Source organism: Pseudonaja textilis, chromosome 2 (genome assembly GCF_049901715.1).
Source record: "Pseudonaja textilis isolate UNSWEBS1 chromosome 2, rPseTex1.2, whole genome shotgun sequence".
NCBI lineage: Eukaryota > Metazoa > Chordata > Lepidosauria > Squamata > Elapidae > Pseudonaja > Pseudonaja textilis.
Window position 1 is genome coordinate 87,041,225 of NC_141991.1, and position 21,629 is coordinate 87,062,853.

The window sequence follows — 21,629 nt, forward strand, 5'->3', positions numbered from 1 at the left end:
CTGTTCACTACTACAAAATCATTACCAAAATCATCACTACATTAAACAATTGTCTACCAAGTCTAATTGATGCTATTTGCTCATTGAATATATTGTACTAGAATACTGTTTTTACTATATCCTTTCTGATTTTGACTCTTCTTTGTTTTTCATATCGTGGGCAGTAAATAGTAGGATCTTCTGATCAACAGTGACCAACAACCAATGGACTGACAATCAGTCCATTTCAACTCATGGGTATCTAAAAAAATCAATTTCAGTTTATTTGCTGGAGCTAACTTTGTATATGATTTATCTTTCCAATTCTAAAAGTTTCAATATACTGCTGTAAGACGTGCAACTGTTTTAATTCAATGTAGCAAGCTGACTTTAACGAGCCAGGTAGGTTAGAAAACAGAGATCCTATGCTTTGTGTAGGAGATGAAGTCTCAGTTTCCAACAATGCCAGATAAGAAGTGCCCAACTGTGTCATCACCTCAGAATTCTCATAAGAACAGCTGCATAGCACTTATTCATTTGAAAACATACACAATGCCAGCAGAGTTATTGGTTCTAATGTATTGCATCTGATTGGCCAATAGTGTTAACATGCTTGGTATTAGACATTTCTGAATTGTCTAAATCACACAAAATTCACAATGGCAAATTAGGGAGTTTTTGTACTAGATACACCCATCTAGACTCTGAAGCATCATTTCTAATTCATCTAGTAAAAAAAAGGTCCACAGGAATAGAAACCAATGTTTTCTAATTAGCCCCTTTATGAAGATTCACTTTGTAATAGTAAAGGCATGATGATGTCCAAGCAGAAAAGTCAAAATTTAACATGTTGGGAATCAGGAAATTGAAATAGTCTGCGATTGGCAGACTTTACATTAGAGGACCATCAGTTCTTCTACTGAGGACAAGAAATTCGGAAGAAGTGGAGTAGCTGTTGTTATTAACAAAAGGAAGTTAAGTGAAGAGTGACAGATGACCTCAATTTGAGTCCAAGGTAAACCAATCAATACCAAACATTACAACTCAAACCTCAGAAGTTAAAGCTGAACAAGTCTATACACTATCTTATCAACCACCGCACCAAAAAAGCCATGCTAATTATAAGAGCTTGGAATGCTGAAATTAGAGTAAAATAGCATCTGAAAGAATGAGAAAAGTTGCCACTGGTGTATAAAATAAAGCAAGACACACACTAATAACCTTCTTGCCATTGTTATAGCACATTCCTTCTCCCAACAATCTAAAAGATTGACCTACATATGGAAATCAGTTGATGGGGAACAATAAAATAAAATTGAATATATGCTGTGAAAGCAAAGATGGAGAACTTCCAGTCAGACAGCCAAAACAAGACTAATTGCAGCTCAGATCTTCTTCTTAAATTTTATCTTCAACTAAAACAAACAAAAACATGAAACAACAAGATATGACCTCTTTCATTTTTTATCATTGCAGTGATGATAAATAAGAGTTGGTGTAAATACATAGAATAACTTTAGAAAAAGCATGTAACATTGATGATACGGTCAAAGTTTTGATCACTAAACTAGAGTCACATATCTAGGAATGTGAAGTTAACTGGGGTCTAGAAAATATTGCAAACAACACATTTGCAGAATTGGATGAAATATCAGCAGAACTATTTAAAACTATGCAAACTAGAAACCACAAGTAGTGCTTTAACTGCACTTTGTTGCCAGAAAGCAAAATAATGGCCAAGTGACTGGAAAAAGTCAATTCATAACCCACAACACAAAGCCGTATTAAAGAAGGCTCATAGCACTGAACAACTGCACTTTATTTCACACACTACTAAGAGAATGCTCAAAGCTTTCTTACCCTGATTTAAATAATATACAGAAACTGAACTATTAGGTGTCCAACATAGTTTGAAAATAGGCAGGTTAATGATTACACTGTTAACATTAATTGAGAAAGAAATGGCAAAAGAGTTGCAAACACAATTACTACTTTTGTTTAGTTACATAAACACATTTGATCATAACAGTTTGTACATCTTTAAAAACATAGGAATACCGGTCATCCTTCCTACTGAAACATGTGTACGATAGGAAGCAAAAATGGAAAATGAGACAACTAAATCAAAATGAAGCAATCAAACGAAGGAACTAAATCACTCAAAATTGAGAAACCCAGGGTTGCAAACTCTCACTTTATTTAACTTTATGCAGAATACATCATGAGAAATATTGGAGTAGAGAATCAGAAATTGTATCTTTAATTAAACATAAACTGTAATTAAAATTGATGAGAGAAATATTAATAATCACAGATATGTTGAACCTATCACTTGATGGCTGGAATCGAATAGAATGGAATATTCTTTATTGGCCAAGAACCCACAAGGTAAGGTATCTTTCTCTGATGCATAACTCTCAGTATAAAAACAGCAAAGTGATAAATCATAAATTGTAAATAAGATACAATAATAAATCAGAAGATACAAATAACAAAGTTATAAGTCATCAAGGAAGGTTTAAAGAATCTCTTGTTAACAGAAGAGAGTACAAAAGCCATTGTATAGTAGTACCTTGGTACTAATAATTAATTGGTTTCAGGTGGCATGAGTACCAAAACCGATGATTTTTCCCATAAAGAATAATGTAGTGAGTCACAAGGTAGCTAACATCGACACGTTCTAGTTTGTGCATTGAGTACAAATGAACAATGAGTATCGGGACAAAATTTTCACATCAAAATGCACTGAGTACCAAATTCAATGAATTTCAAAGCAGTTGAGTACCAGGGTATCACTGTATTTAACTCAATTGTTTTTTTTAAACCCCAAATCTATAATTACAGGTAATCCTCAACGTACGACCACAATTGAGCCCAAAATTTATGTTGCTAAGTGAGACATTTTTAAGTGAGTTTTGCCCCATTTTATAACTTTTCTTGACACAGTTGTTAAGTTAATCACTGCAGTTGTTAAGTTAGTAACACAGTTGTTAAGTGAATCTGGTTTCCCTTTGACTTTGCTTGTCAGGAGGTTGCAAAAGGTGATCATGTGACCCTGGAAACCGTCGTAAATACATGCCAGTTGCCAGTCAGTCAGTCTTGGTGGAAACTTGTACCCTGGGTTATGAAGAAAGTGGAATAATCAAATGACTTAGCAACAGTGCTGGGAGTTGCTCCTAGCGAATGCTGGAGTCAAGACTATATAATTTAAGATAGAATCTAAACAAGTTAGTAAAAAAGTTATAGATCTGTGCAGGCTTCCTTATGCACAGAATTAAAAGATTTGGATTGTTTGGAAAGATATCAATCCTTATTTAAAACACAAGCCAACATTTCCCCCTTGCTATCAAGTTCCTCCCCATAGACAAATCATTCTCCTCTAAGCTATTATCCTTTCAGAAGAATGGATGGGGCAGAATAACTGATTTGCAGAAAAATGCCTGTTGCATCTTTAATTCTGACCCAACTTTATTTACAGCATTTTAACCTCACTTCTCATTCGGGGAAATCTTGTAGCAGTTTACAGCTGGTTATGATGAAGTTTCCTCAGACCAAGTTGTCTCATTGGCCTGCTCCTCTTTGTGTTTCCATTACTTTCCTTTTGAAGTTGCTCTTCTTCTGCCTTTGTGCAGCTTCTTTGTTCTTGGAGGCTTTGGTGGTCTACTATCTTAATTGCTTTGGCTTCCTTTCATTATATTTTCCTTTCACAAGAGGTCCTAGCCAATCCAATTGCACTCAATTCTTTATCTGCACTTGAGGAAGTAATTTTCCCAGTTTAATGCCCCCTCGGTCTTTGTTTCATGGAACATGTTCCCACTAGTGAATATATATATTAGGGAACTACAAAATACCTTACTTGTTACTTTGTGTCATAGCATGTCCCTGCCTCTCCCAACCCAATCAAAATTAAGCTTCAAGACTATTTTTAAAAACAGCCTTCCCCACCCTACTCTTTCATATAAAGACTCTTTCGTCATCAGTTTCCCTGGGGCTATACTCTCTGATTATTATGGGAATTCCATAATCAACACTAGTTAAGGAAAAGGTGCCTCAAAGAATGAGTATCCCAGATTTCTGTCTTACAGACAAGACATAAAAGAACTCTTACCATCTACTGTATAAAAGGTTAAATAGAAACAGAACAAAATAGAAACCACAATTTTAACTAGTTAAAACTTACACGCTAATTGCTAGTGCCAGTGAAATCGCTAAATTATTTTCACACTCCTCTACATTGAGCAAGACAGTTTATATCAAAGTTTGAACAAGTTATATCAATGAAGGAGATCCCCAGATTAATCAAATCAGTAATTTTCAATCGGTCTGGAAAAAAAAAAAACTACAGATGATTAGTAATCTGAAAGTCTTTGCTCTTATAAAAAGGTGTATTCTACAGTGCTGCTTTTATTTATTTTTTCCTTACAAAGCAAACAAATGATGTACTTTAGATAGATAGAATTCTTTATTGGCCAAGTGTGATTGGACACACAAGGAATTTGTCTTGGTGCAAATGCTCTCAGTGTACATAAAGGAAAAGAAGATTATGTGGACTTAAGCGATGATTGAGTCGATATTCTAACTTGTTATTTGATTAAGTTTGTATCTGCTAGCCCACACATTTGGCTGACAACGTCAGGTTTCTGCAGAAACTCAACTTGTATATGAGTTGGGAGTTTGCTTTAGGCAAGGGCACATTCATAACCATATGATCCTTCCAAGGGAATTTCTTTTTATAAAGTCACTGTGAAGTCACACTGTCTCCCATGGTATCTGCCTAGCTGATTCAATCTTACAGGGTTGGCATGCTGCAGGTTTCTATGATTAAACAGTGTCATTTACTGGGATCCAGGAAGTGCACCTCCTCTGTAGCAGCCCTCCAGAACAAGGTTCTCCTATGATCCAGATCCTGCCTTTGTTGTTTAGAACAGTCATAAAGATCTGCCTCTTCACCCAGGCTTTTGGTGAGGGAAAGTGAGACACACACCCCTCACTGTTTGCATTTGCCATGTTTTAAATTTATCTTTTACTGATCTCATTATAATTTCTTTGTGTGAGCTGCCTAGAGTCATTGGGTTGCATGGCATACTAGATAGAAATGGAGAGGAAGCAAGAGAGAGAGAAGGGACAGAGGAAGAGGGAAGGAGAGGGGGAAGGTATGGGGGGGAGGAAGAGAAACAGGAAGCGAGGGGGAAGTGGGGGAGGGGGAAAGAAGAAGGAGAGAGGGAGAGAGACTGAACAGCTTTCTCTCATTGCATTCCAAGCATTTCCTGGGAACATTTCTGGACATCTTGTGCCTTTTTAAAGTTGTGGCTAATTGTGAGTACAGAACATTAAATCTAAGAAACAGTGGCTATCACATTATGTTGTAGCCTGATGTGCTTTGCTGTATGTAAATGATACATAACTGAACCTCTTACTGTAATCTAAAGTGTATTTTAATCAAAAGGTTTAGACACACTAAACTTAAATCCCCCACTATGAATCCAAAGATGCCCCCTAGCACCTTTTTTTAGTAACAAAGAATTTTTATGCAAACAAAGCTTTTGATGGACACAAACTTGACATCAAGACTCAGAAAGAGAAGCCAATATCCATGCATTTTAACACCTCCCCCCCCAGACAGTACAGATTTCAAATTTGCCATTTTAGAATAATGAAATTATGCATTTTAGAGTGAAAAATTCTGAATTCACATACATTGAAAGGTTTCAAGCTATCTCAGAAGATCCTTGCAAACACAACAGTTTTTAACACATTACACTTTCTAATTGAGGAGGTACTTACAATCAGTCTCACACATAACCCCCACCTACATAATCATCATGCCTTCCTCTCCCTCTTGCCTTATCCCCTATTCATCAGCTTAATCTGTTTGCATCTGATGGAATGAGTTATCACTTAGGCCTTTTCATCATGTTTGTTGAACAGAAGAGGTGATACCAGGTTCTTGCTGATTCATGGCTTCTACAATTCCTAACTATGGAAGAGACAACGGGCTTACATTACTTAACTTCTGCCACCTTGCAAAACAGACTTGGGTTGTCTTTTCTAGAATATGAGAAGTAATATCACCAGCTTTCTGTAAAATCATGACTGCTTTGTTCTATGCTCAACAAACAATTCCTTTGTCAATCAAATGATGTAGGAAGGCCGGTTAGATTTCTTTTACATCCCATTGACTTCAAAGACTGCATCTGTAGGATTTTTATATAACTGTCTCAATATAAAAGACAAAACAGGATTGTAGGACAGGACTACAATCAAATCTGATGAAATGTAACATCTCATAGCAAGATTACTGCACCCTTATAGAAGGTGAGACCAATAGTTTATAAATCCTGCTTTCCTGTTTTGGAATTCTTTTTTAAGTGGCAAAAAAGCAGGGTAGAGCTGTTATATGCAAACCATCCACTGCTTAATTGAAATAAAAATATTAATTACAATAATAATCTGATGGAGAATGGTTGCTTTCCAACGTATGGTTTTATCTTCAAACTAACCAGAAATCCTAAAACAATAGGAGATTAAATTAGGTCTACAGCCCACCCTCACAATAAATTTGTGTTCTTCCTTGTAAGTCTTATTGAAATGATCTCAACAGGATCACCATTCTCAAACTGCTATTTCTCAATATTTGTGTGTATTTCTTTCATGTATATCACACTTATTTTCCTTTTGTCTGACTTATTCAACTACACGCTAGATACAAATCCAAAGAGCAGCAACTCTTATGCCTGTAGTTCAAATGGTTGCCCCAACATGCAAGAACACATTGTAAAAAAGATTTGCCAAACCAATACAAATGCCGACAAAGAAAGGAATGGATAAACATGCAAGGTTTAACTGGGAAAGCTGTTAACAAGGGATAGCTTTTAGTTCATAATTTACAGCATTTGCATTAGGGCTGTGCAAAGCATTCAATAGAGATGCATTGAAAAGCATGATTGACCAAGGGAGACACCCTCTCGTTAAAGCAATGGAAAGGCTACATCCTTTGACAAGTCCAGATGATTGTTCTAAAAGCCATCCCCAGTTCTCTATGAAGATGCGTATAAGAGTTTTGCAGGGACAACTAGTGACACAAAGTGGCTGTAAGTAGGCATGCAGCAACACATGTATATCATGCTGTCTCTAGCTCTAGTGGGTCAGGTGGAATAATCCATCCTAAACAAAAATCTATTGGATCTATTCTGTTAATATTTAATCATGTGTTACATATGTTTGTTTTATGGCAGAACCAACAAGGAAACTAGGTAGACTAGCTGCCCCCAATATGATGTCTCCCTATCTGATGCTTTAACCCCTGAAATCCAAAGGGCACCAACTTGGTAAACATTAGTCTGTACTCCTGTGGATTTTCAAACATACAATTGGCTACTTACTATGCAAGATGAAACAAGGTTCAGCTCACAAAAGTTTGTGCCAAATCAATGTACTACTTAAAAAGAAGAAAAATTAATACAATTGGTGTTAAATCAGAGATTGCTGCTAGATTAACATACATGGGCTCTGTTTTCTATGAATAAAGCAACTGTTCTGATTTCAAGGTATAGTGATATAGGTGCAGAAAGTCTGGGGCAAAACCAGGCTTCAAAATGCACAGAACATTGAAGACTTTGGGAAATTTAACATGAGAATCTGAGCATATGGACTATAACTGGATTTGAAAGATTATTCAGAGAAAACGAAGATAAACGTTCAAACATATTCCACCTACTATAAATATGATTAATTCCAAATCAGATATTATTTGAAGCCTGTTTTCCTCTCAAATCAGAAAAGAGAAGCAAAATGAAAAGGCAGAGATGCCTTAGATATCCTGGACTCTTTGGTTACAGCCAAGCTAAAGATAAAGTCCAGCACTTCTCAAAAGAAGATATTTGTGTGGACTTTAAGCTGGGCACTCATTGCCCTTTACTTGGCCAATTTCTCATTATCTGGTAACGAAAATCCTTGTGGTACGTTCTTTAGGATCAAACAAACATCAAAATACTGCACACAAGAAGGTTCTTATTAATCAAGCTATTTTTAACTTTTGTGGTAATTTATCCAGGATAGAAAAATATAGCTTCTCAGAAAGAGTGATGATTTCAGATATGTATATGAGAGTATTTACACCAAGACAAATTCCTTGTGTGTCCAATCACACTTGGCCAATAAAGTATTCTATTCTATTCTATATCCAAGCAAGCAGAATTCAGCTAAAGTTACAAACCTTCAGCTCCTCTCCCTCTTTAAGCTTCTGCCTTAAAATTAAGGTGAATTGTTTCATGGCCAAATTGATCTACATTCTTAGATTAAACATCTGTCTTCTGGCAATAATGTTTCTTCCGTTAATTTAACAGTATGCCTAACCAAAATGATAAATTTCCCAGAATTAATCAAGGGCTTTTGTTAAAATTGGCTGGCAACCTCTTGCAATTAGCAACAGTTTGGTTTTCTTTTTGGTGCCTTCATATCCTGTTCTCCCTCTAGGCATTCTGCACCAAATAGAAGGATCCCATACAGTGCTATTCTCTTCTCTTACTTCTATGCCAACCTGTCTACAGCAATCTTGAATCACCCAAGAACCTCCAGCAATCCAAGATGATCATAAGCCATTATTGTTTCCTCGTCATTTTCTTTTCCTTCCCTTTGACTCGAATTCCAACAATAATAATTCTAACAATAATATTTTCCCATTAGCATCTTAGCTAGTGTCTCTCCTACTGTAAAATATTACTGGATCTTAAGCTCTTTCCCAGATTCAAGTTATAAGTCTCAAATACAACCCGTATATCTGGAAGACTATACAACAGGATGGCAGGTTGTGCATTATAGCACTCTCTCCATATATCATCTAGATCTGTGTCTTTCCAAAGATTATTATTACCACTTAGAGAGGGCTGTAAAGCACTATAAAGGGGTATATAAGTCTAAGAGGTATTGCTATTGCTATTATAAGGTTTGAACAACCCAAGTAAAGTTATGTATACTTTTCAGGTATTCTGCTCACAACTATAGCACTTAATGAGCAGGAAGTTTGTCAAGCTCATCGCATACCAATAAAGGAGAATATTTGTAGCTCAGGTTGAAATGAGGGGTCCTTGGTGCTGCCTAAGCTTAGTTATTTTCTTGCAAATGCACTAATGATGTTACCTAGTTTGGATAATGAAACATCTGCAGGAGACCCACCAAGCTCAGAAAGCATCAACAACCCATCACAGCATACTAAGCAGCTGATTTTAGGAAGAAAATTAAAGACAAGTTTATGGTTAGAACGGACAGAATAGAATATTTATGATCGGTTCCAACACAGCACATAGTGCCCGTTGGTTCTTATGGTAAGATGACTCACTCTCATTTTTCCTACTTATTGTGGAAAAAATGGTTTGGAGTTCCTATAATTAACTATAGTTGCAGATCTGTCTTACTCATATGGAAATAGCATCTTGATTCATGGCAGTACTCATTTCATTCACAGGATTTCAGAAACAACATCATTTTTAAGAAACCATGTTTGTCCTTTCTTTCAGAGAGCACATAATATCTTCTCCTTTTTCCTCCTGCACCTTCAGAACAGCCTTGTGCATCAGACTGACCTATATCTATGGTGTTATGTAAGAATCCATCCATTACACTGTAACTTACAGACACAAAGATAGTAAATATAATTCAACCCTATAGTTCAGGAGTCTCCAATCTTGGCAAGTTTAAGACTTGTGGACTTCACTCCACAAGTCTTAAAGTTGCCAATGTTGGAGACCCCTGCTATAGTTGATGAACTTGAATAATTTTAGGGAAAACTAACAAAAAGATGACACTGAGGAAAATAAACCAATGAGAGATGCAAAAGGTCATTTATGTTGCACCTGAAAAGCATGGTGGCGTTCAAACTTTTTAGTTGAGTTTTGAAAGCGTGCGGTTGTTTAGTTCCTTTTCTAGTGCTTAAACTGGGCTCCTATACCTTATTTTCCTTCCCAGTTCAATTTTCTTTCTCTTTCCGTTTTTCCTTTCCCCAATGCTGCTGCCCTTCCTCTCCCTCCAGCTGGTTCTTTTTATTTCATGTTTTGCCTGAAAGAGGGGAGAAGAAAGTCTATACTTGCTTGTAAATGGGAATGGCTCATTCATCTGAAAACAGATCTCAACTGTGCATAACAATTATTTTTATATACTAGATACCTTATTTTACAGGCAATTATTTTTAATTTATAGTGGTAGTGATGCATTCGACTCATTATTATTTTTGATCCTTGCCTTGCAATTTTTGAAAAGTATAGTTTGTGGCTTGTGTATGCATACAAATACACAGAGACATATAGATGCATTTCATATAACACCCTTTTATCAGGAATTTTCTGGTTTCAAACTGCTCTTGGCAAACCTGAGATGACAAGCTGAGAAAACTAGGTCTTGCACAGAATATTTTTTTTCCTGTCTAGTTTTGATTTTGTGGGATGATCTCTTGTGTTTCAGGGTCACTGTGTACAGCAATTCAACAATATTAAATCTAAACTAAGCTACAATGGGACAGCAAGGCTAGTTAAGAAGATCCTAGTGCAACATGTGTATCTTGCCACTGATTTGCCCAAGAGAGCTTTGTGGTGGAGAAAAACAGATGTAATAAAGAAAATGGAGGAGGCAAACCCTGCTTCCTTGTCGTTTGGTCATGACCATGGTCAAACCCAACTCCTCTGCTTGCCTCATGCTATCAGGGGTCCTCAAATATTCCATCATCTTCACAATGGTCTTTCCCAGTTTTGTTGCCACTCAGGAAAAGGCTGTTTTGCCTAATGATAGAAATAACCCCTGGTACACTGACAAGGATCTGCTTAGATCTCCCAAATCAGCCAACAAATGAAAGCACCGGGATTTCCCAGCCTGTACCACTCAAACTCCCTATAAATATTTGCATCCCTATTGTTCCGGGTTCCTCTTTCTTCTGAATTTTCTACAAAGCTTCATGGCAAAAATGATGAGACTAATGTACGAGTCTGTGTATTATTCTCACTATATGCACCAAATCAAATTGCTCTTAACCTGAGTATATCCAACATTCAAAATATAGAAATATAAGAACCCAGAGTAAAGTTTTTCTTATATTTCCGCTTTGATGACTGAGTTAAACAAGTATGACAGCTGAATAATATAGAACAAGTGGCAGAAATAATATAGAACAAGTGGCAGAAATAACAAATATCTATTAAAATTACACAGAAAACATATGTCAAACATTACTATGAAAGTTATTAAAAGCTAGTTTATAGAAACTTAAGCCTATTTTCCTTTTAAGGGTTAAAGAGTCATGTAGCTGATCCAAAAAAGCAAACTTATTTGTGGTGGCACTTTCCATTTTTGGAGGAGGACAAAGATTCCAAGTTGCCAAGAGGAAATGTAATAATTGTGAGTCTTTAATTGAAGCATGAATTTGTAATTAAATTATGACATCATTGACTATTTTCAGGTTATTCCAAGGAGTTAAGTCAATATATTTCCACCCTAAATAACATAAGGAAGGTAAGTAAAGCATACCCTGTAACAAAGAATGAAGATTTATAAATATATATATCTTTCTCTCCCCCCTCCCTCCCTCTCTCTTCAGTATTCTCCAGATGAGGCCACATAGTTTAAAGTAAATCTAAGGAATGTATTTAAAAAAAGGAAAGAAAGTACATTTGCAAGAAATAATCAATACATACAAGAAGACATTAAATATTTCTCCCTGTTTTCAAACTAGCAAATAATGATTTAGTATCGATGAAGGCCACCTAGCCCCCTGTTTACATTATTGTCTCAATCCACAACTAATTTTCTCTGACTATCTGGATGGCAGCTGATTAGAAGGCTGATCCAACCATTAATTCCCTGCAACTGGTCTTCCACAGTTCCTATAGCAGGTAGGTTCCAGATGTGGCTATGATGCTGCATGTTTACATCTTCCTGAATACTGACCATGCAGGCTACAGCTGTTGGGAATCAAAAGCATAATACAAGTGGGAGGACATAGGTTCACCATCCCACCATACAAAATATGAACTGCAGTGGCACAGTGGTTAGAGTGCAGTATTGCAGACTACTCCTGCTGACTGCCAGCTGCCTACAATTTGGCAGTTCAAATTTCACCAGATTCAGCAGTCCATCTTTCTGAGTGGGTAAAATGGGTAAAGTGGGTAAAAATGAGGACCCAGATTGTTGGGGGCAATATACTGACTTTGTCAACTGCTTAGAGCGGGCTGTAAAGCACTGTAAAGCAGTATATAAGTCTAAGTTCTATTGCTATTGCTAACTCTTGTTCTTTCCTTTCAAGAATACTACAAAAGCAGTCACACAGTGAGCAGAAATATAGATAATTAAATTTCAGGTTCATTCCCCAATGTGCACAGAAATTTGAATATGATGAATCACATTCTGTGTAAGAAATAGCCTGGAGGGCGGGGAAGACTCCTTTCCTATTATATATCCCTTTTTTAAAAATAATAATTTTATTAAAGATTACAGTTTACAACAATAAAAATTAATACAAACTAAAAAACATAAAAGAATAAAATAAAAATAGGTGTAGAAAAGAAAAAAGAAGTAAAGAAGTGACTTGCTCCTTCATCACAAGTATAAACAATTTTAGTGACTTACCACTTTCCCTTAAATAAATTATGTCTTTTTCTCATATCCCATCTATCTATAAACAAATCCATAACATTTATCATTTCTTTCAAAAGGTCAGCAAAATTCCATTGTTATCAGAGATATCAATGTATCTATTTTAACCTTGATCAAATAAAGCAATTTCATATTCCTTTTCTTCTAGCAATATTGATTTTGGATTTAAATAATGTCCTAGACCTTGATTTCTTTTCATTTTTTCTTTGTCCCTTTTCATAAAATAGTTCAAACTTTAACAAGGCTCTTTTGTAAATCTAATATAGCAAAGTCCAGGTCACTCTCTTGGATTTTTATTTGTAACATCTCTCTTAATTATGAAGGCATTAGCCAGTTTCTTTTGTATGTACAATGTAACATCTTTTTCTGTGTCATTCTTGTAGCCAATCATTTTTAAATCCAATTTCAAATCTGTCTCAATCTTTTCAGGTAATACTTACTCCTCTTACATAGCATCTTTTGTCTACCTATAGAAGCAGACATGCTAAAATTAATTTCTGGGTCGAAATTCTGGGTCTTGCTCAAACATATCCTTGTCCAATGTTAAAATATTTTGCTACATTTTGCATTAATACACCGAGTTCGAGTTCTCTTCTCCTTTAATTGTAACTTTTAATTGTAACTGTTAAAACTTTTAACTTTAATTGTAACTAGTTCCCCTTAGTGTCCATTTTTAAAAGTGTTTATTTTTTAAGAATTCAAAGCAAAAGTATTTTTCCCACAGGAAGGATTCTTTATAATTAAAAAAAAATGTATTTCAAATTTATCTGGACCATTAGTCCCTTTGTAACTTTCTAAAACTAAAGTTTTAATCACCCATTTGCTATTTATTCCAGAAAAAAAACTTAAGACCTTAAACTTGTATTTAAAACTCATTTCACAAAGGATTGAAAGAAACTCCTCCAGTGCTATAAAACTTGCTGATCCAAAGATTCCTAATAGCCGAAACCACTTAAAAACAATTTCTGAAAGTAGTTAGAAAAGGAAAGAACTCCAGTGTCCTTTTAAAGGTCCCAACTGTAGTTTAAGCAAGATGATTATCCCTTCACCTCCCGGGAGTTCTAAACCTGCAGACCTGCCTTGAAGCAGCAATTGTCTGGAGGAGTATTTGTGGGTAATCTCAGAACAACTTGTCTAGAGAGAAATTATGAAGAGCTGGTCCACTCGTTGGCTCTTCATTTCATTACAGTCTTTGGTTCTGTTTATCATGGAGCTATCTTCAGTTTGCCGTTTCTTCCCCAGAAGTGACCATTCCTGCCATGCACCTGTTTTATAAAATGCTGGACAAACAATTGGAGCATTTTCTGCCCACTTAACATTTCTGAATTAGAAACTATAGGTAGTCCTTGACTTATGACCACAATTGAGCCCAAAATTTACGTGGCTAAGTGAGACATTTTTAAAGTGAGCTTTCTTGCCACAGTTGATAAGTGAATCATTGCAGTTGTTAAGTTAATATGGTTGTTAAGTGAACTCTGTTCCCCACTGACTGCTTGTCAGAACATCACAATGCCCCAGGGATACCACAAATGTGAAAAATATGAGTCAGTTGCCAAATGTTATAATTTTGATCATATCACCACGGGAATGCCGCAATGATTATAAATGTTAAAAATGGTTGTAAGTCACTTTCTTCAGTGCCATTGTAACTTCAAACGGACACTAAATGAGCTGTTGTCAATCAAGAACAACCTGTATCTGCATACTCCGAAAGAAAATATCCACAAGCTGAGGACAGATATAAATCAACCTCAAGAAATGTTCCACGCAAAGGAAAGGAGGTTAATGCTCAAAGTTGGTTCAAAACTGGCACTGAACCACAGTTGGGTGCTACAGGAACAAAATTAAATATGTTTAAATAGAGTACACAATTAGCAACAGTGTGTAGCAAGCCATACCATATTTGTTACATTCCAAGTGGCAAGCCATGACTCTTGCGTGTACTGTTGTAGCTTGTAAGGTGTAGTTTACCCATTCATATGTAACAGCAGAGTATGACCTGAGCAAACCAGGAACTAATTAAATCTGTCCCTCCCAAAAGGGAAAGAGATTCTTCCTATAAGGCTAAGTCACTGTCTGAGATTATACACAAGTGGTTGTAGCAATGCTACAGAGCGGCTCAGTTTTAGATAGGAATTAGGATGGGCTCAATTAAGTCACACAAGTTATGCTGGTTAAACCTTACAAATATTTGAAATGAACAGCTATACTATCACAATGATTACACTGTGAGCATCAGAAGACACAATTCCCTATCGTTCCTCCAAAGAACTAAAAAAAAAACCCTTCTTTTTCTGTGCTCTGCAGTAATAATATTAACATTGAGCACCCTGGATCCTTTCCTCATACCTCCTATTTTCTTGCATACTCTAATGCTCCATAAAACGAATGCCTGTCTAATCAGCATTTCTCTGTATGGAATTTTCAGGTGCATTTTAAAGCAGAAGGTTATCTGTTATTATGTATAATAACAGGCAAGAATGAGACTTTCCATAACTCTTTCTCTCTCTCTCAGTTTAACATGACAGCAGGCTGCCTACAGATGAAAAACAACTTTATCTCTGTCCAAACCCCAGCAGATATAACTCACTTGGTCCATCATTTTACACAAACCTAACTGGAAATAAAGTTCTGCTGACTGTAAGGAAAATTCTGCTTGGAAATAAACAAATATGCACAAGAAGTTAATCACTCTCCTTTTTTTCTGCTTTCCCTCTGAATCTCACTCTCCCTCCCCCCCCTCCTGTAATGTCTCACACCAATATTGGGTTTTGGAAGACTGCCAGCTATGTTGTCATATGTACTCAGATTAGGAAATCTCAGATTAGGAAAGAGAGTTCCAGAATGGACTCTCTACTCTACCTTAACTGGCTGAGTGGGATCCATCACTAGAGTCTTTGTTTTTTGGTGGGTATTTGTCATGAAAACATGACCTAGTGAGATCACGTACATATCATCTTGAGCTCCTCTGAGAAAAAAATGGAACCAGGATCCTTCTTTAAAAAGTTCCATTCAAAGATCCTTGAGAAGTTTCCCCACCCCACCACCTCTTTTATTTACAAAACTCTGAAGCATTACAACGATAGGCTTAATATAGACAGCAATAGGCTGGTAGATCAGGACAATTTGCAATAGATTTGAAACAATTTCTAACTCCATATTGTTTAGTAGCAGTATCATCAACAACTTCTTCTACCTACCTAATCTTGAATTAAATTGTCAAAGCAAAGATAACTGAATAACAAGCTGCATGTGGGAACAAAACCCTTAGATGAGTTTTGATCCTGAAAGCATATTTCTGAATTGACTATGCCCTGAAATATCCTTTCCTTGTTCTTAATTCCAAGTGGAAAGGGGCTTCTATTGTTCTTCTATTTTCCCTATAGATAAGATTCTAGTATTTCCCCCCAAAACAAGTAAATCTGTAAGCATGTCTGCCCACTGTTGATGAGCAGACAGCTCTATACAAAGGCAGAATGATCTGAACAGAATTGGATTCCCATTGTCAATTGATCACCCCAAAAGAGAGAGAAAGCACTCTTATGCCTGATAAGATATATACATATATACTGTATATTTTGCTAAAAAGAAAATAAAGTTTGAATATAAAACCACCCACTAGAGGTATACACATTGCGGTCATTTGCTGTAAATTCAGTAAGTAGAAATTACAGGCTGCAACACATGAGAAACCTGTATTCTAACAAAACTGCCTCATTCTACACCACCATTCAATCCTTGTTCTCCTCTGCATCCTAGCCATCTCCTCCTCAACTTCTTTCTACATTATGATCAAGAGCAATCAGTTTCAGCCTTCAGACCTTTTTTTGTTTTTGTTTCTTGTTTTTTTTCACTCCTATGGTCTTTCCACTTTTGCTATGAATTGATTAAACATTGTCTTGGATTCTTTAACAGTTGAGTTGCTAGCCAACTCTTTGGGGGCTTAAAACAATGCATTCCCACCCCAATCTGTAATGCATAAGGAATGTTTATTGCACTAAATGAAGTGGTGGCAGGGCTGGTGAACTGTGGGATTCATCAGGAAGTAAACCAGATACTCAAGATGAGAATAAACCCTGAAATGAGAGGTATTTGCTTATTCTGCAGATGCATTCTGCTTTTCCCCAGATGATACGCTGCAGCATCCAACCAATTGCAGGCATCAGCCCCTGAGGATTCAAGTCCCCAGAGAGAATCCAGTGCTACAGACCGATGCAGTCGAGTTCTCTTGCGCTGCAGTGTCCGCAAAGCACACTGGGCAGTAACTCGGATTGTCCAAAAAATCTTTTAAAACTGCTTTTTCTTCATTTGTATTTGTAGGCTGTGCTGTAAGTCTATGGGAATAGGCAGCTCTTATCATCTTCAGCATCTTGTCTGAAGGATACCTCTCTTACATCCAAGCCCAGCTGACTTATCACAGGGGAGGCAAATGGCTTTCTCTATGAAACCCAAAGCATGGAGTGAGAAGACATATCAGGTAGGAAAAACCACTGCTTTCTCTTCAACAGGGAGAGACTCCCATGCAGCGGGATTTTCTGCTAGGACAGCAGCTGCTCTCCAAACCCTCTCCAGCAGTTTAACATTTCAAGCACATTTTGAGATTTAAACAAAACAAAACAACAACAAAAAAAAGCCAAGGGAAGTGGTGACTCTCAACGGAGTCACTTAGAAATGCTGGATGGTCAATAGAGTCCTGCCTTTGTAAAATCAATACTGAAAAAAAAAAGAAAAGAAATGGGAGAAGGGAAAAAGAAAAAATAAAATAAAACAAAACACACCAGGCAGCAGTAAGAACTTCCTGCTTGGCTCGTTAGGAAGTTGCAGCACAGGCGAAATGCTCCCTTTACAGCATTCACGGTGGAGAAATCTAGCCGAGAAAGGAAAGGGACCACACAGAAGTTGCAAAAGGGTGGGAGAGGGAGATCCTTGAGCGGGCCTTTGCTCCAAGCTGGTGCCCTTCCAGATGCGCTGGACTGCAATTCCACCATCCTCAGTCAGGATAGCCACCGGGCAGGCTCTTGGCCAGTTTAGGCTCCCCCGGTCCCCCCCCCCCCTCCCAGCCTCCCCATCGCCCATAAGGAGAGAAGAATCCTTGTCTACGAGCTCCGAGGGGGTCGCTTTTGCATTTGAAAAACCAGGAACGGGCCAGATCCTGGCCATCTGCACCCTGCCCACCCGCGACCCCGGACTTCCCCAGACTCACATAATGCTTGTTGGGGATTCGCCTCTTCTGCACGTCCAGCACCTTCACCTCCACGATACTCTTCCGGGGCATAGCGTTGGTCGTGTGTGCAATGCGAACCCCAGAAGCAAAGCAGAAAACGGGGCAAACCTCGGGCTGAAAGGCAGGGAGGGAAATCGGGGTGGGGTGGGGGAGACAGAGAGAGAGAGAGAGAGGGAGAGAGAGAGAGAGGCGGGCGAAAGAGCCCCCTTCTTCGGGAGGGTGGTGGAATCACGGCTGCTACAGAAACGTACAGTACAAACTTTTAGGCGCAGCTGGCGGGCAACTTGGATAGGCAGGAGTGAGCCCCACCACCCTCGGCGTCTGCTTCCTCTTCCTCCTCCTCCCCCTCTCGCTCTACCTCCTCCAGTCTGCCTCTGTCCAGAGTTTGCAGATGCGGGAGGGGACTCCTCCCCGGCCAGGGCCGCTCAGACAATGTGGTTGTGTGCTCCAATCCACCAGGGCTCTTAAAGGCACACGAGCCCCGCCGGAGAAGGGAAGCCGGCTAAACCCAACGGCAAGGCAAGGCAAGGCAAGAGGCAAGGCAAGGCAAGGCAAATCAATTGCAAAGCAACAAGAAAAGCCGCCGGGATTTCTCTCCTTCCTCTCCCCAGCCCCCCGGCCCCATCTCTCTGCGCGCCTCTTCGAGCGAAGCGGTCGTTGAAAACGAAGAGGAAGAATGAGAGCGCTGGGGAAGTTGCAGGACTCGGGCAGAGTGATATATGGGGAGAGTGGGTCTTTTCAGACCTTCTTCCATGGTTAGGTTTTAACCTCCGCTTGACCTCCTCCGCCTTTTCCCCCCCTCCCTAAGTGAACGAAGGAACAGAGATGGATTAAGCAGCAGTTTTGTCTCAAATCCAATATCGCGCCTTACCTCCCACGGGGGAAAACACGCATAAAAGGTTGGAATCCGAAACGACCGACCACTCAGTCAACTAAGCTCACGAATCTGCTGCAAAAAGAGAGGCCACGCGAGTGATTTCTGAGCTGGGATATCAGCGAAATATCTATAGTGTCCCACGGTGACTCTCAAGACACTCTGAGCGAACAGCATAGACATTTTAAAACAAAGTGGTTGCCATTATAAAAACGTCAATATATTAGGGATAAATTAAGATCTCTATCCTTTTCGACATTACTTTTTTTTAAAATTAATGCCCCCAAAACAAAAGTGCAGAGCAATGGCATGGAACAACCTTTTCGGACCCAGGCAGTAAACCAAGTTCACTGAAGATCCATATTCCAGAAAATTTGCAGCTCCAGTATAGTCCAATGTTTATGGCATCAATCTTACTTCAAAAAGATTCTCTTTCTTGTTTTGACAAAGGCAAAAATATACATGCATATATGCAGAATTGATGGGAGTGGCACACCCTTGATGCTAAAAACGACCTCTACAATATTGTGGTGTGTGTGTGTGTTTGTTAGTTTGTGTGTATTACATGGGATTTTAAAATGTGATCTATTGTATGCTGCCCTACTATCCACATTGATTAGTTGGGTGACCTTCTATGTCTTATAAATACATAATATTAAAAATGGCTTTACTTGTGCACATCTTCAGATGCTTAAAGTTAAGACACTGCTAATCTACTGTGTTCAGTAGAAGGTATTGCATGTCAATCAAGTACAAGGATGTTTTAAGCACTCCTCTTTGGTTGGAAATATATTCCAATTTTCCATTTATGGAGTTTGTAACTGGGGCACCTCTGCTAATAGCATCTCAGAGTGAAGTGATCTAATCACTTTCTCTAATTTTTGTTTCACCATTTTAACCTTTGTTGACACCATTTATTCCTACTACTATCTTTGTCCCTTATCCAAACCTCAGTATTCCACAAAACTGAATTCTAAAGGATTTCTGGATATTTGTCCACCAAAATCTTCTTGAGAATCTGCAGAAGTGGGCATATTTAGATGAAATGAATATGAGAAAATTGAGTACTAGGTAGGTAGGGAGAGGCACTTTGGTCTACTGATTAAAAGCATCAGACTAGAAAGCAAGAGACCCGGAGGAGTTTTAAGTCCTGTCTTGGTCATTAAAGCCAATTGGATGACCTTGAGCCAGTCATTCTCTCTCAGCCAAACCCACCGCAAAGAGTTATTGTTATGGGGGAAATGGGAGGAAGAAAGTGTGTTAGATATGTTCCCCACCTTGAGTTATTTGTAAAAATAATAAGGGTGTGATAGAAGGAATTATTAATTATGAAATCTGGACACCTAAATGTAAAGAAGCATTTGCTTAGTTTATTTTTTAGATTGATTTATATGGCTGCCCTTCTTGCTGAATAGGACTCGAAGCAGCTAACAAAGATTAAAAAACAATACAATAAATAAGAAACAAACAATAATAAAAAAACATAATATAGCTGTAGGGAAACCATGCAGCTAACAAACATGGGCTCAATTCCATGGCCCCAGAACCCAGGGGAAGAGTTGCTCTGTGTTAGACTGAAAACTGCAGAAGGATGAGACTAATTGACAAATGCAGCATTTGTAATTATTCTGTTTTGTTAACTTTGAACAAGGTTCCACAACTTCTCAATACATTAGACTCTCTGGATTTACCTTCCAACTGGATGATTCCTTTTTTTAAATTTCAGCCTCCCTCCACTACAAAAAGACAGATTGACTACAGTAAGGCTCTGCATGGAATTTCTCAAATCTGTTCTGTAGACTTGTTCTTCATGTTAATGATAGCTCTACGTTAGTTTTTTCAACAGGGCTCAAATTGTCTTTTGGGACTTGATTACTTCACTATATGTGGGAGAAGGCTTCTGTCTGCCAGGCCATAGAAGGAAAATAACCCAAGATGAGGAATCTCAGCATATAAAAGCAGGAAAAAGCCTTCCTTATTCCTGTGGCCTAAAAATTGGCTAATATTCTTGAGAACATATGATGAAATCCCATTAGAGCCGCACTCTTTAACCAAGAGAGTTATTTATTGTCATGTATCGGAGTAGTTTGTGAGTCAGACCTCCCATTTTGTTTCATTCTGTTTAAAACCATGGGCCTTAGCAAGAGAAAACTAAGGAAGTTGCTATGCCAAACCAAATTCATGTTCATGTTGAGCATTTCCCCCATATTGATTGTGTTTTAGGCTTCTGCAAGGATATTCTTAATCGATCTCAAGGAGTGCGGCCTAGAGGCTTATCAAATGCATTGCCTCACTTAGAGTATTTCTTAGAATCCTTGCAGAGGAAGAAAAGACAGAGAACTTTGATCCTGCCTCTGATCACCCTCCCAAGGGTCTGGAGGCTTCCCCAGGGCCTCTGGGAGGGTGAGAACACGCTCCCGCGGGCCCACCGGAAGCCGGCAACAGCCCTGTTTCCAGACTTCCGGAAGTCTTGTTTTCCCCCCCTCCCACTGTCTCCACGCAGACCCTGCACTTACCTCCATCGAAAATGGGCCACATAGAGACTCCTGGGAGGAGCAGGGTGGAGTAGGTGGGCCAGCTGGTCGGTTGAAATACCTATTTGGCAAACCAGATGTAACTTTAACATCCGGTTCACCCAAACTGGTCCGAACTGGTAGAATCCCACCCCTGCTCCTAGTACTGTTGAGTCAATGAAATATTGGAGGTAGGAAAAAAAAACTGCCATTGTGGCAGTGGTTGGAACTGTGTAAATTACTTGCAAGCCATTTTTCTTTCATTTTTCTTGGTCCTAATAAAAATGCACAAGTTTGGTCCATTGCATAGACTAATGTATGATTGCTTTCTGTATTGGCTGTCAAGAGATGAAACTTTCTTCTTTCACATTCAATAATAGATAAACTGATTTTTTAAAACCAT

The 21,629-nt window shown here is 38.2% G+C and overlaps 1 protein-coding gene across 4 annotated transcripts in view; it reads right to left on the minus strand.

The window, feature by feature from the left end:
• SH3PXD2B (SH3 and PX domains 2B) overlaps positions 1-18,283 on the minus strand; it is a 133,890-nt gene extending 115,607 nt beyond the window's left edge. For 2 of the 4 annotated variants that reach the window (XM_087924517.1, XM_087924516.1), the window contains exon 1: positions 17,819-18,232. In XM_087924517.1, the coding sequence (XP_087780643.1) occupies positions 17,819-17,890 (72 nt within the window). In that variant the 5' untranslated portion in view covers positions 17,891-18,232. Of the gene's footprint in view, positions 1-17,818 lie in introns of all 4 variants that reach the window. The other 2 variants (XM_026696378.2, XM_026696377.2) reach the window with 2 other exon arrangements.
• Between the last annotated feature and the right edge of the window lie 3,346 nt (positions 18,284-21,629).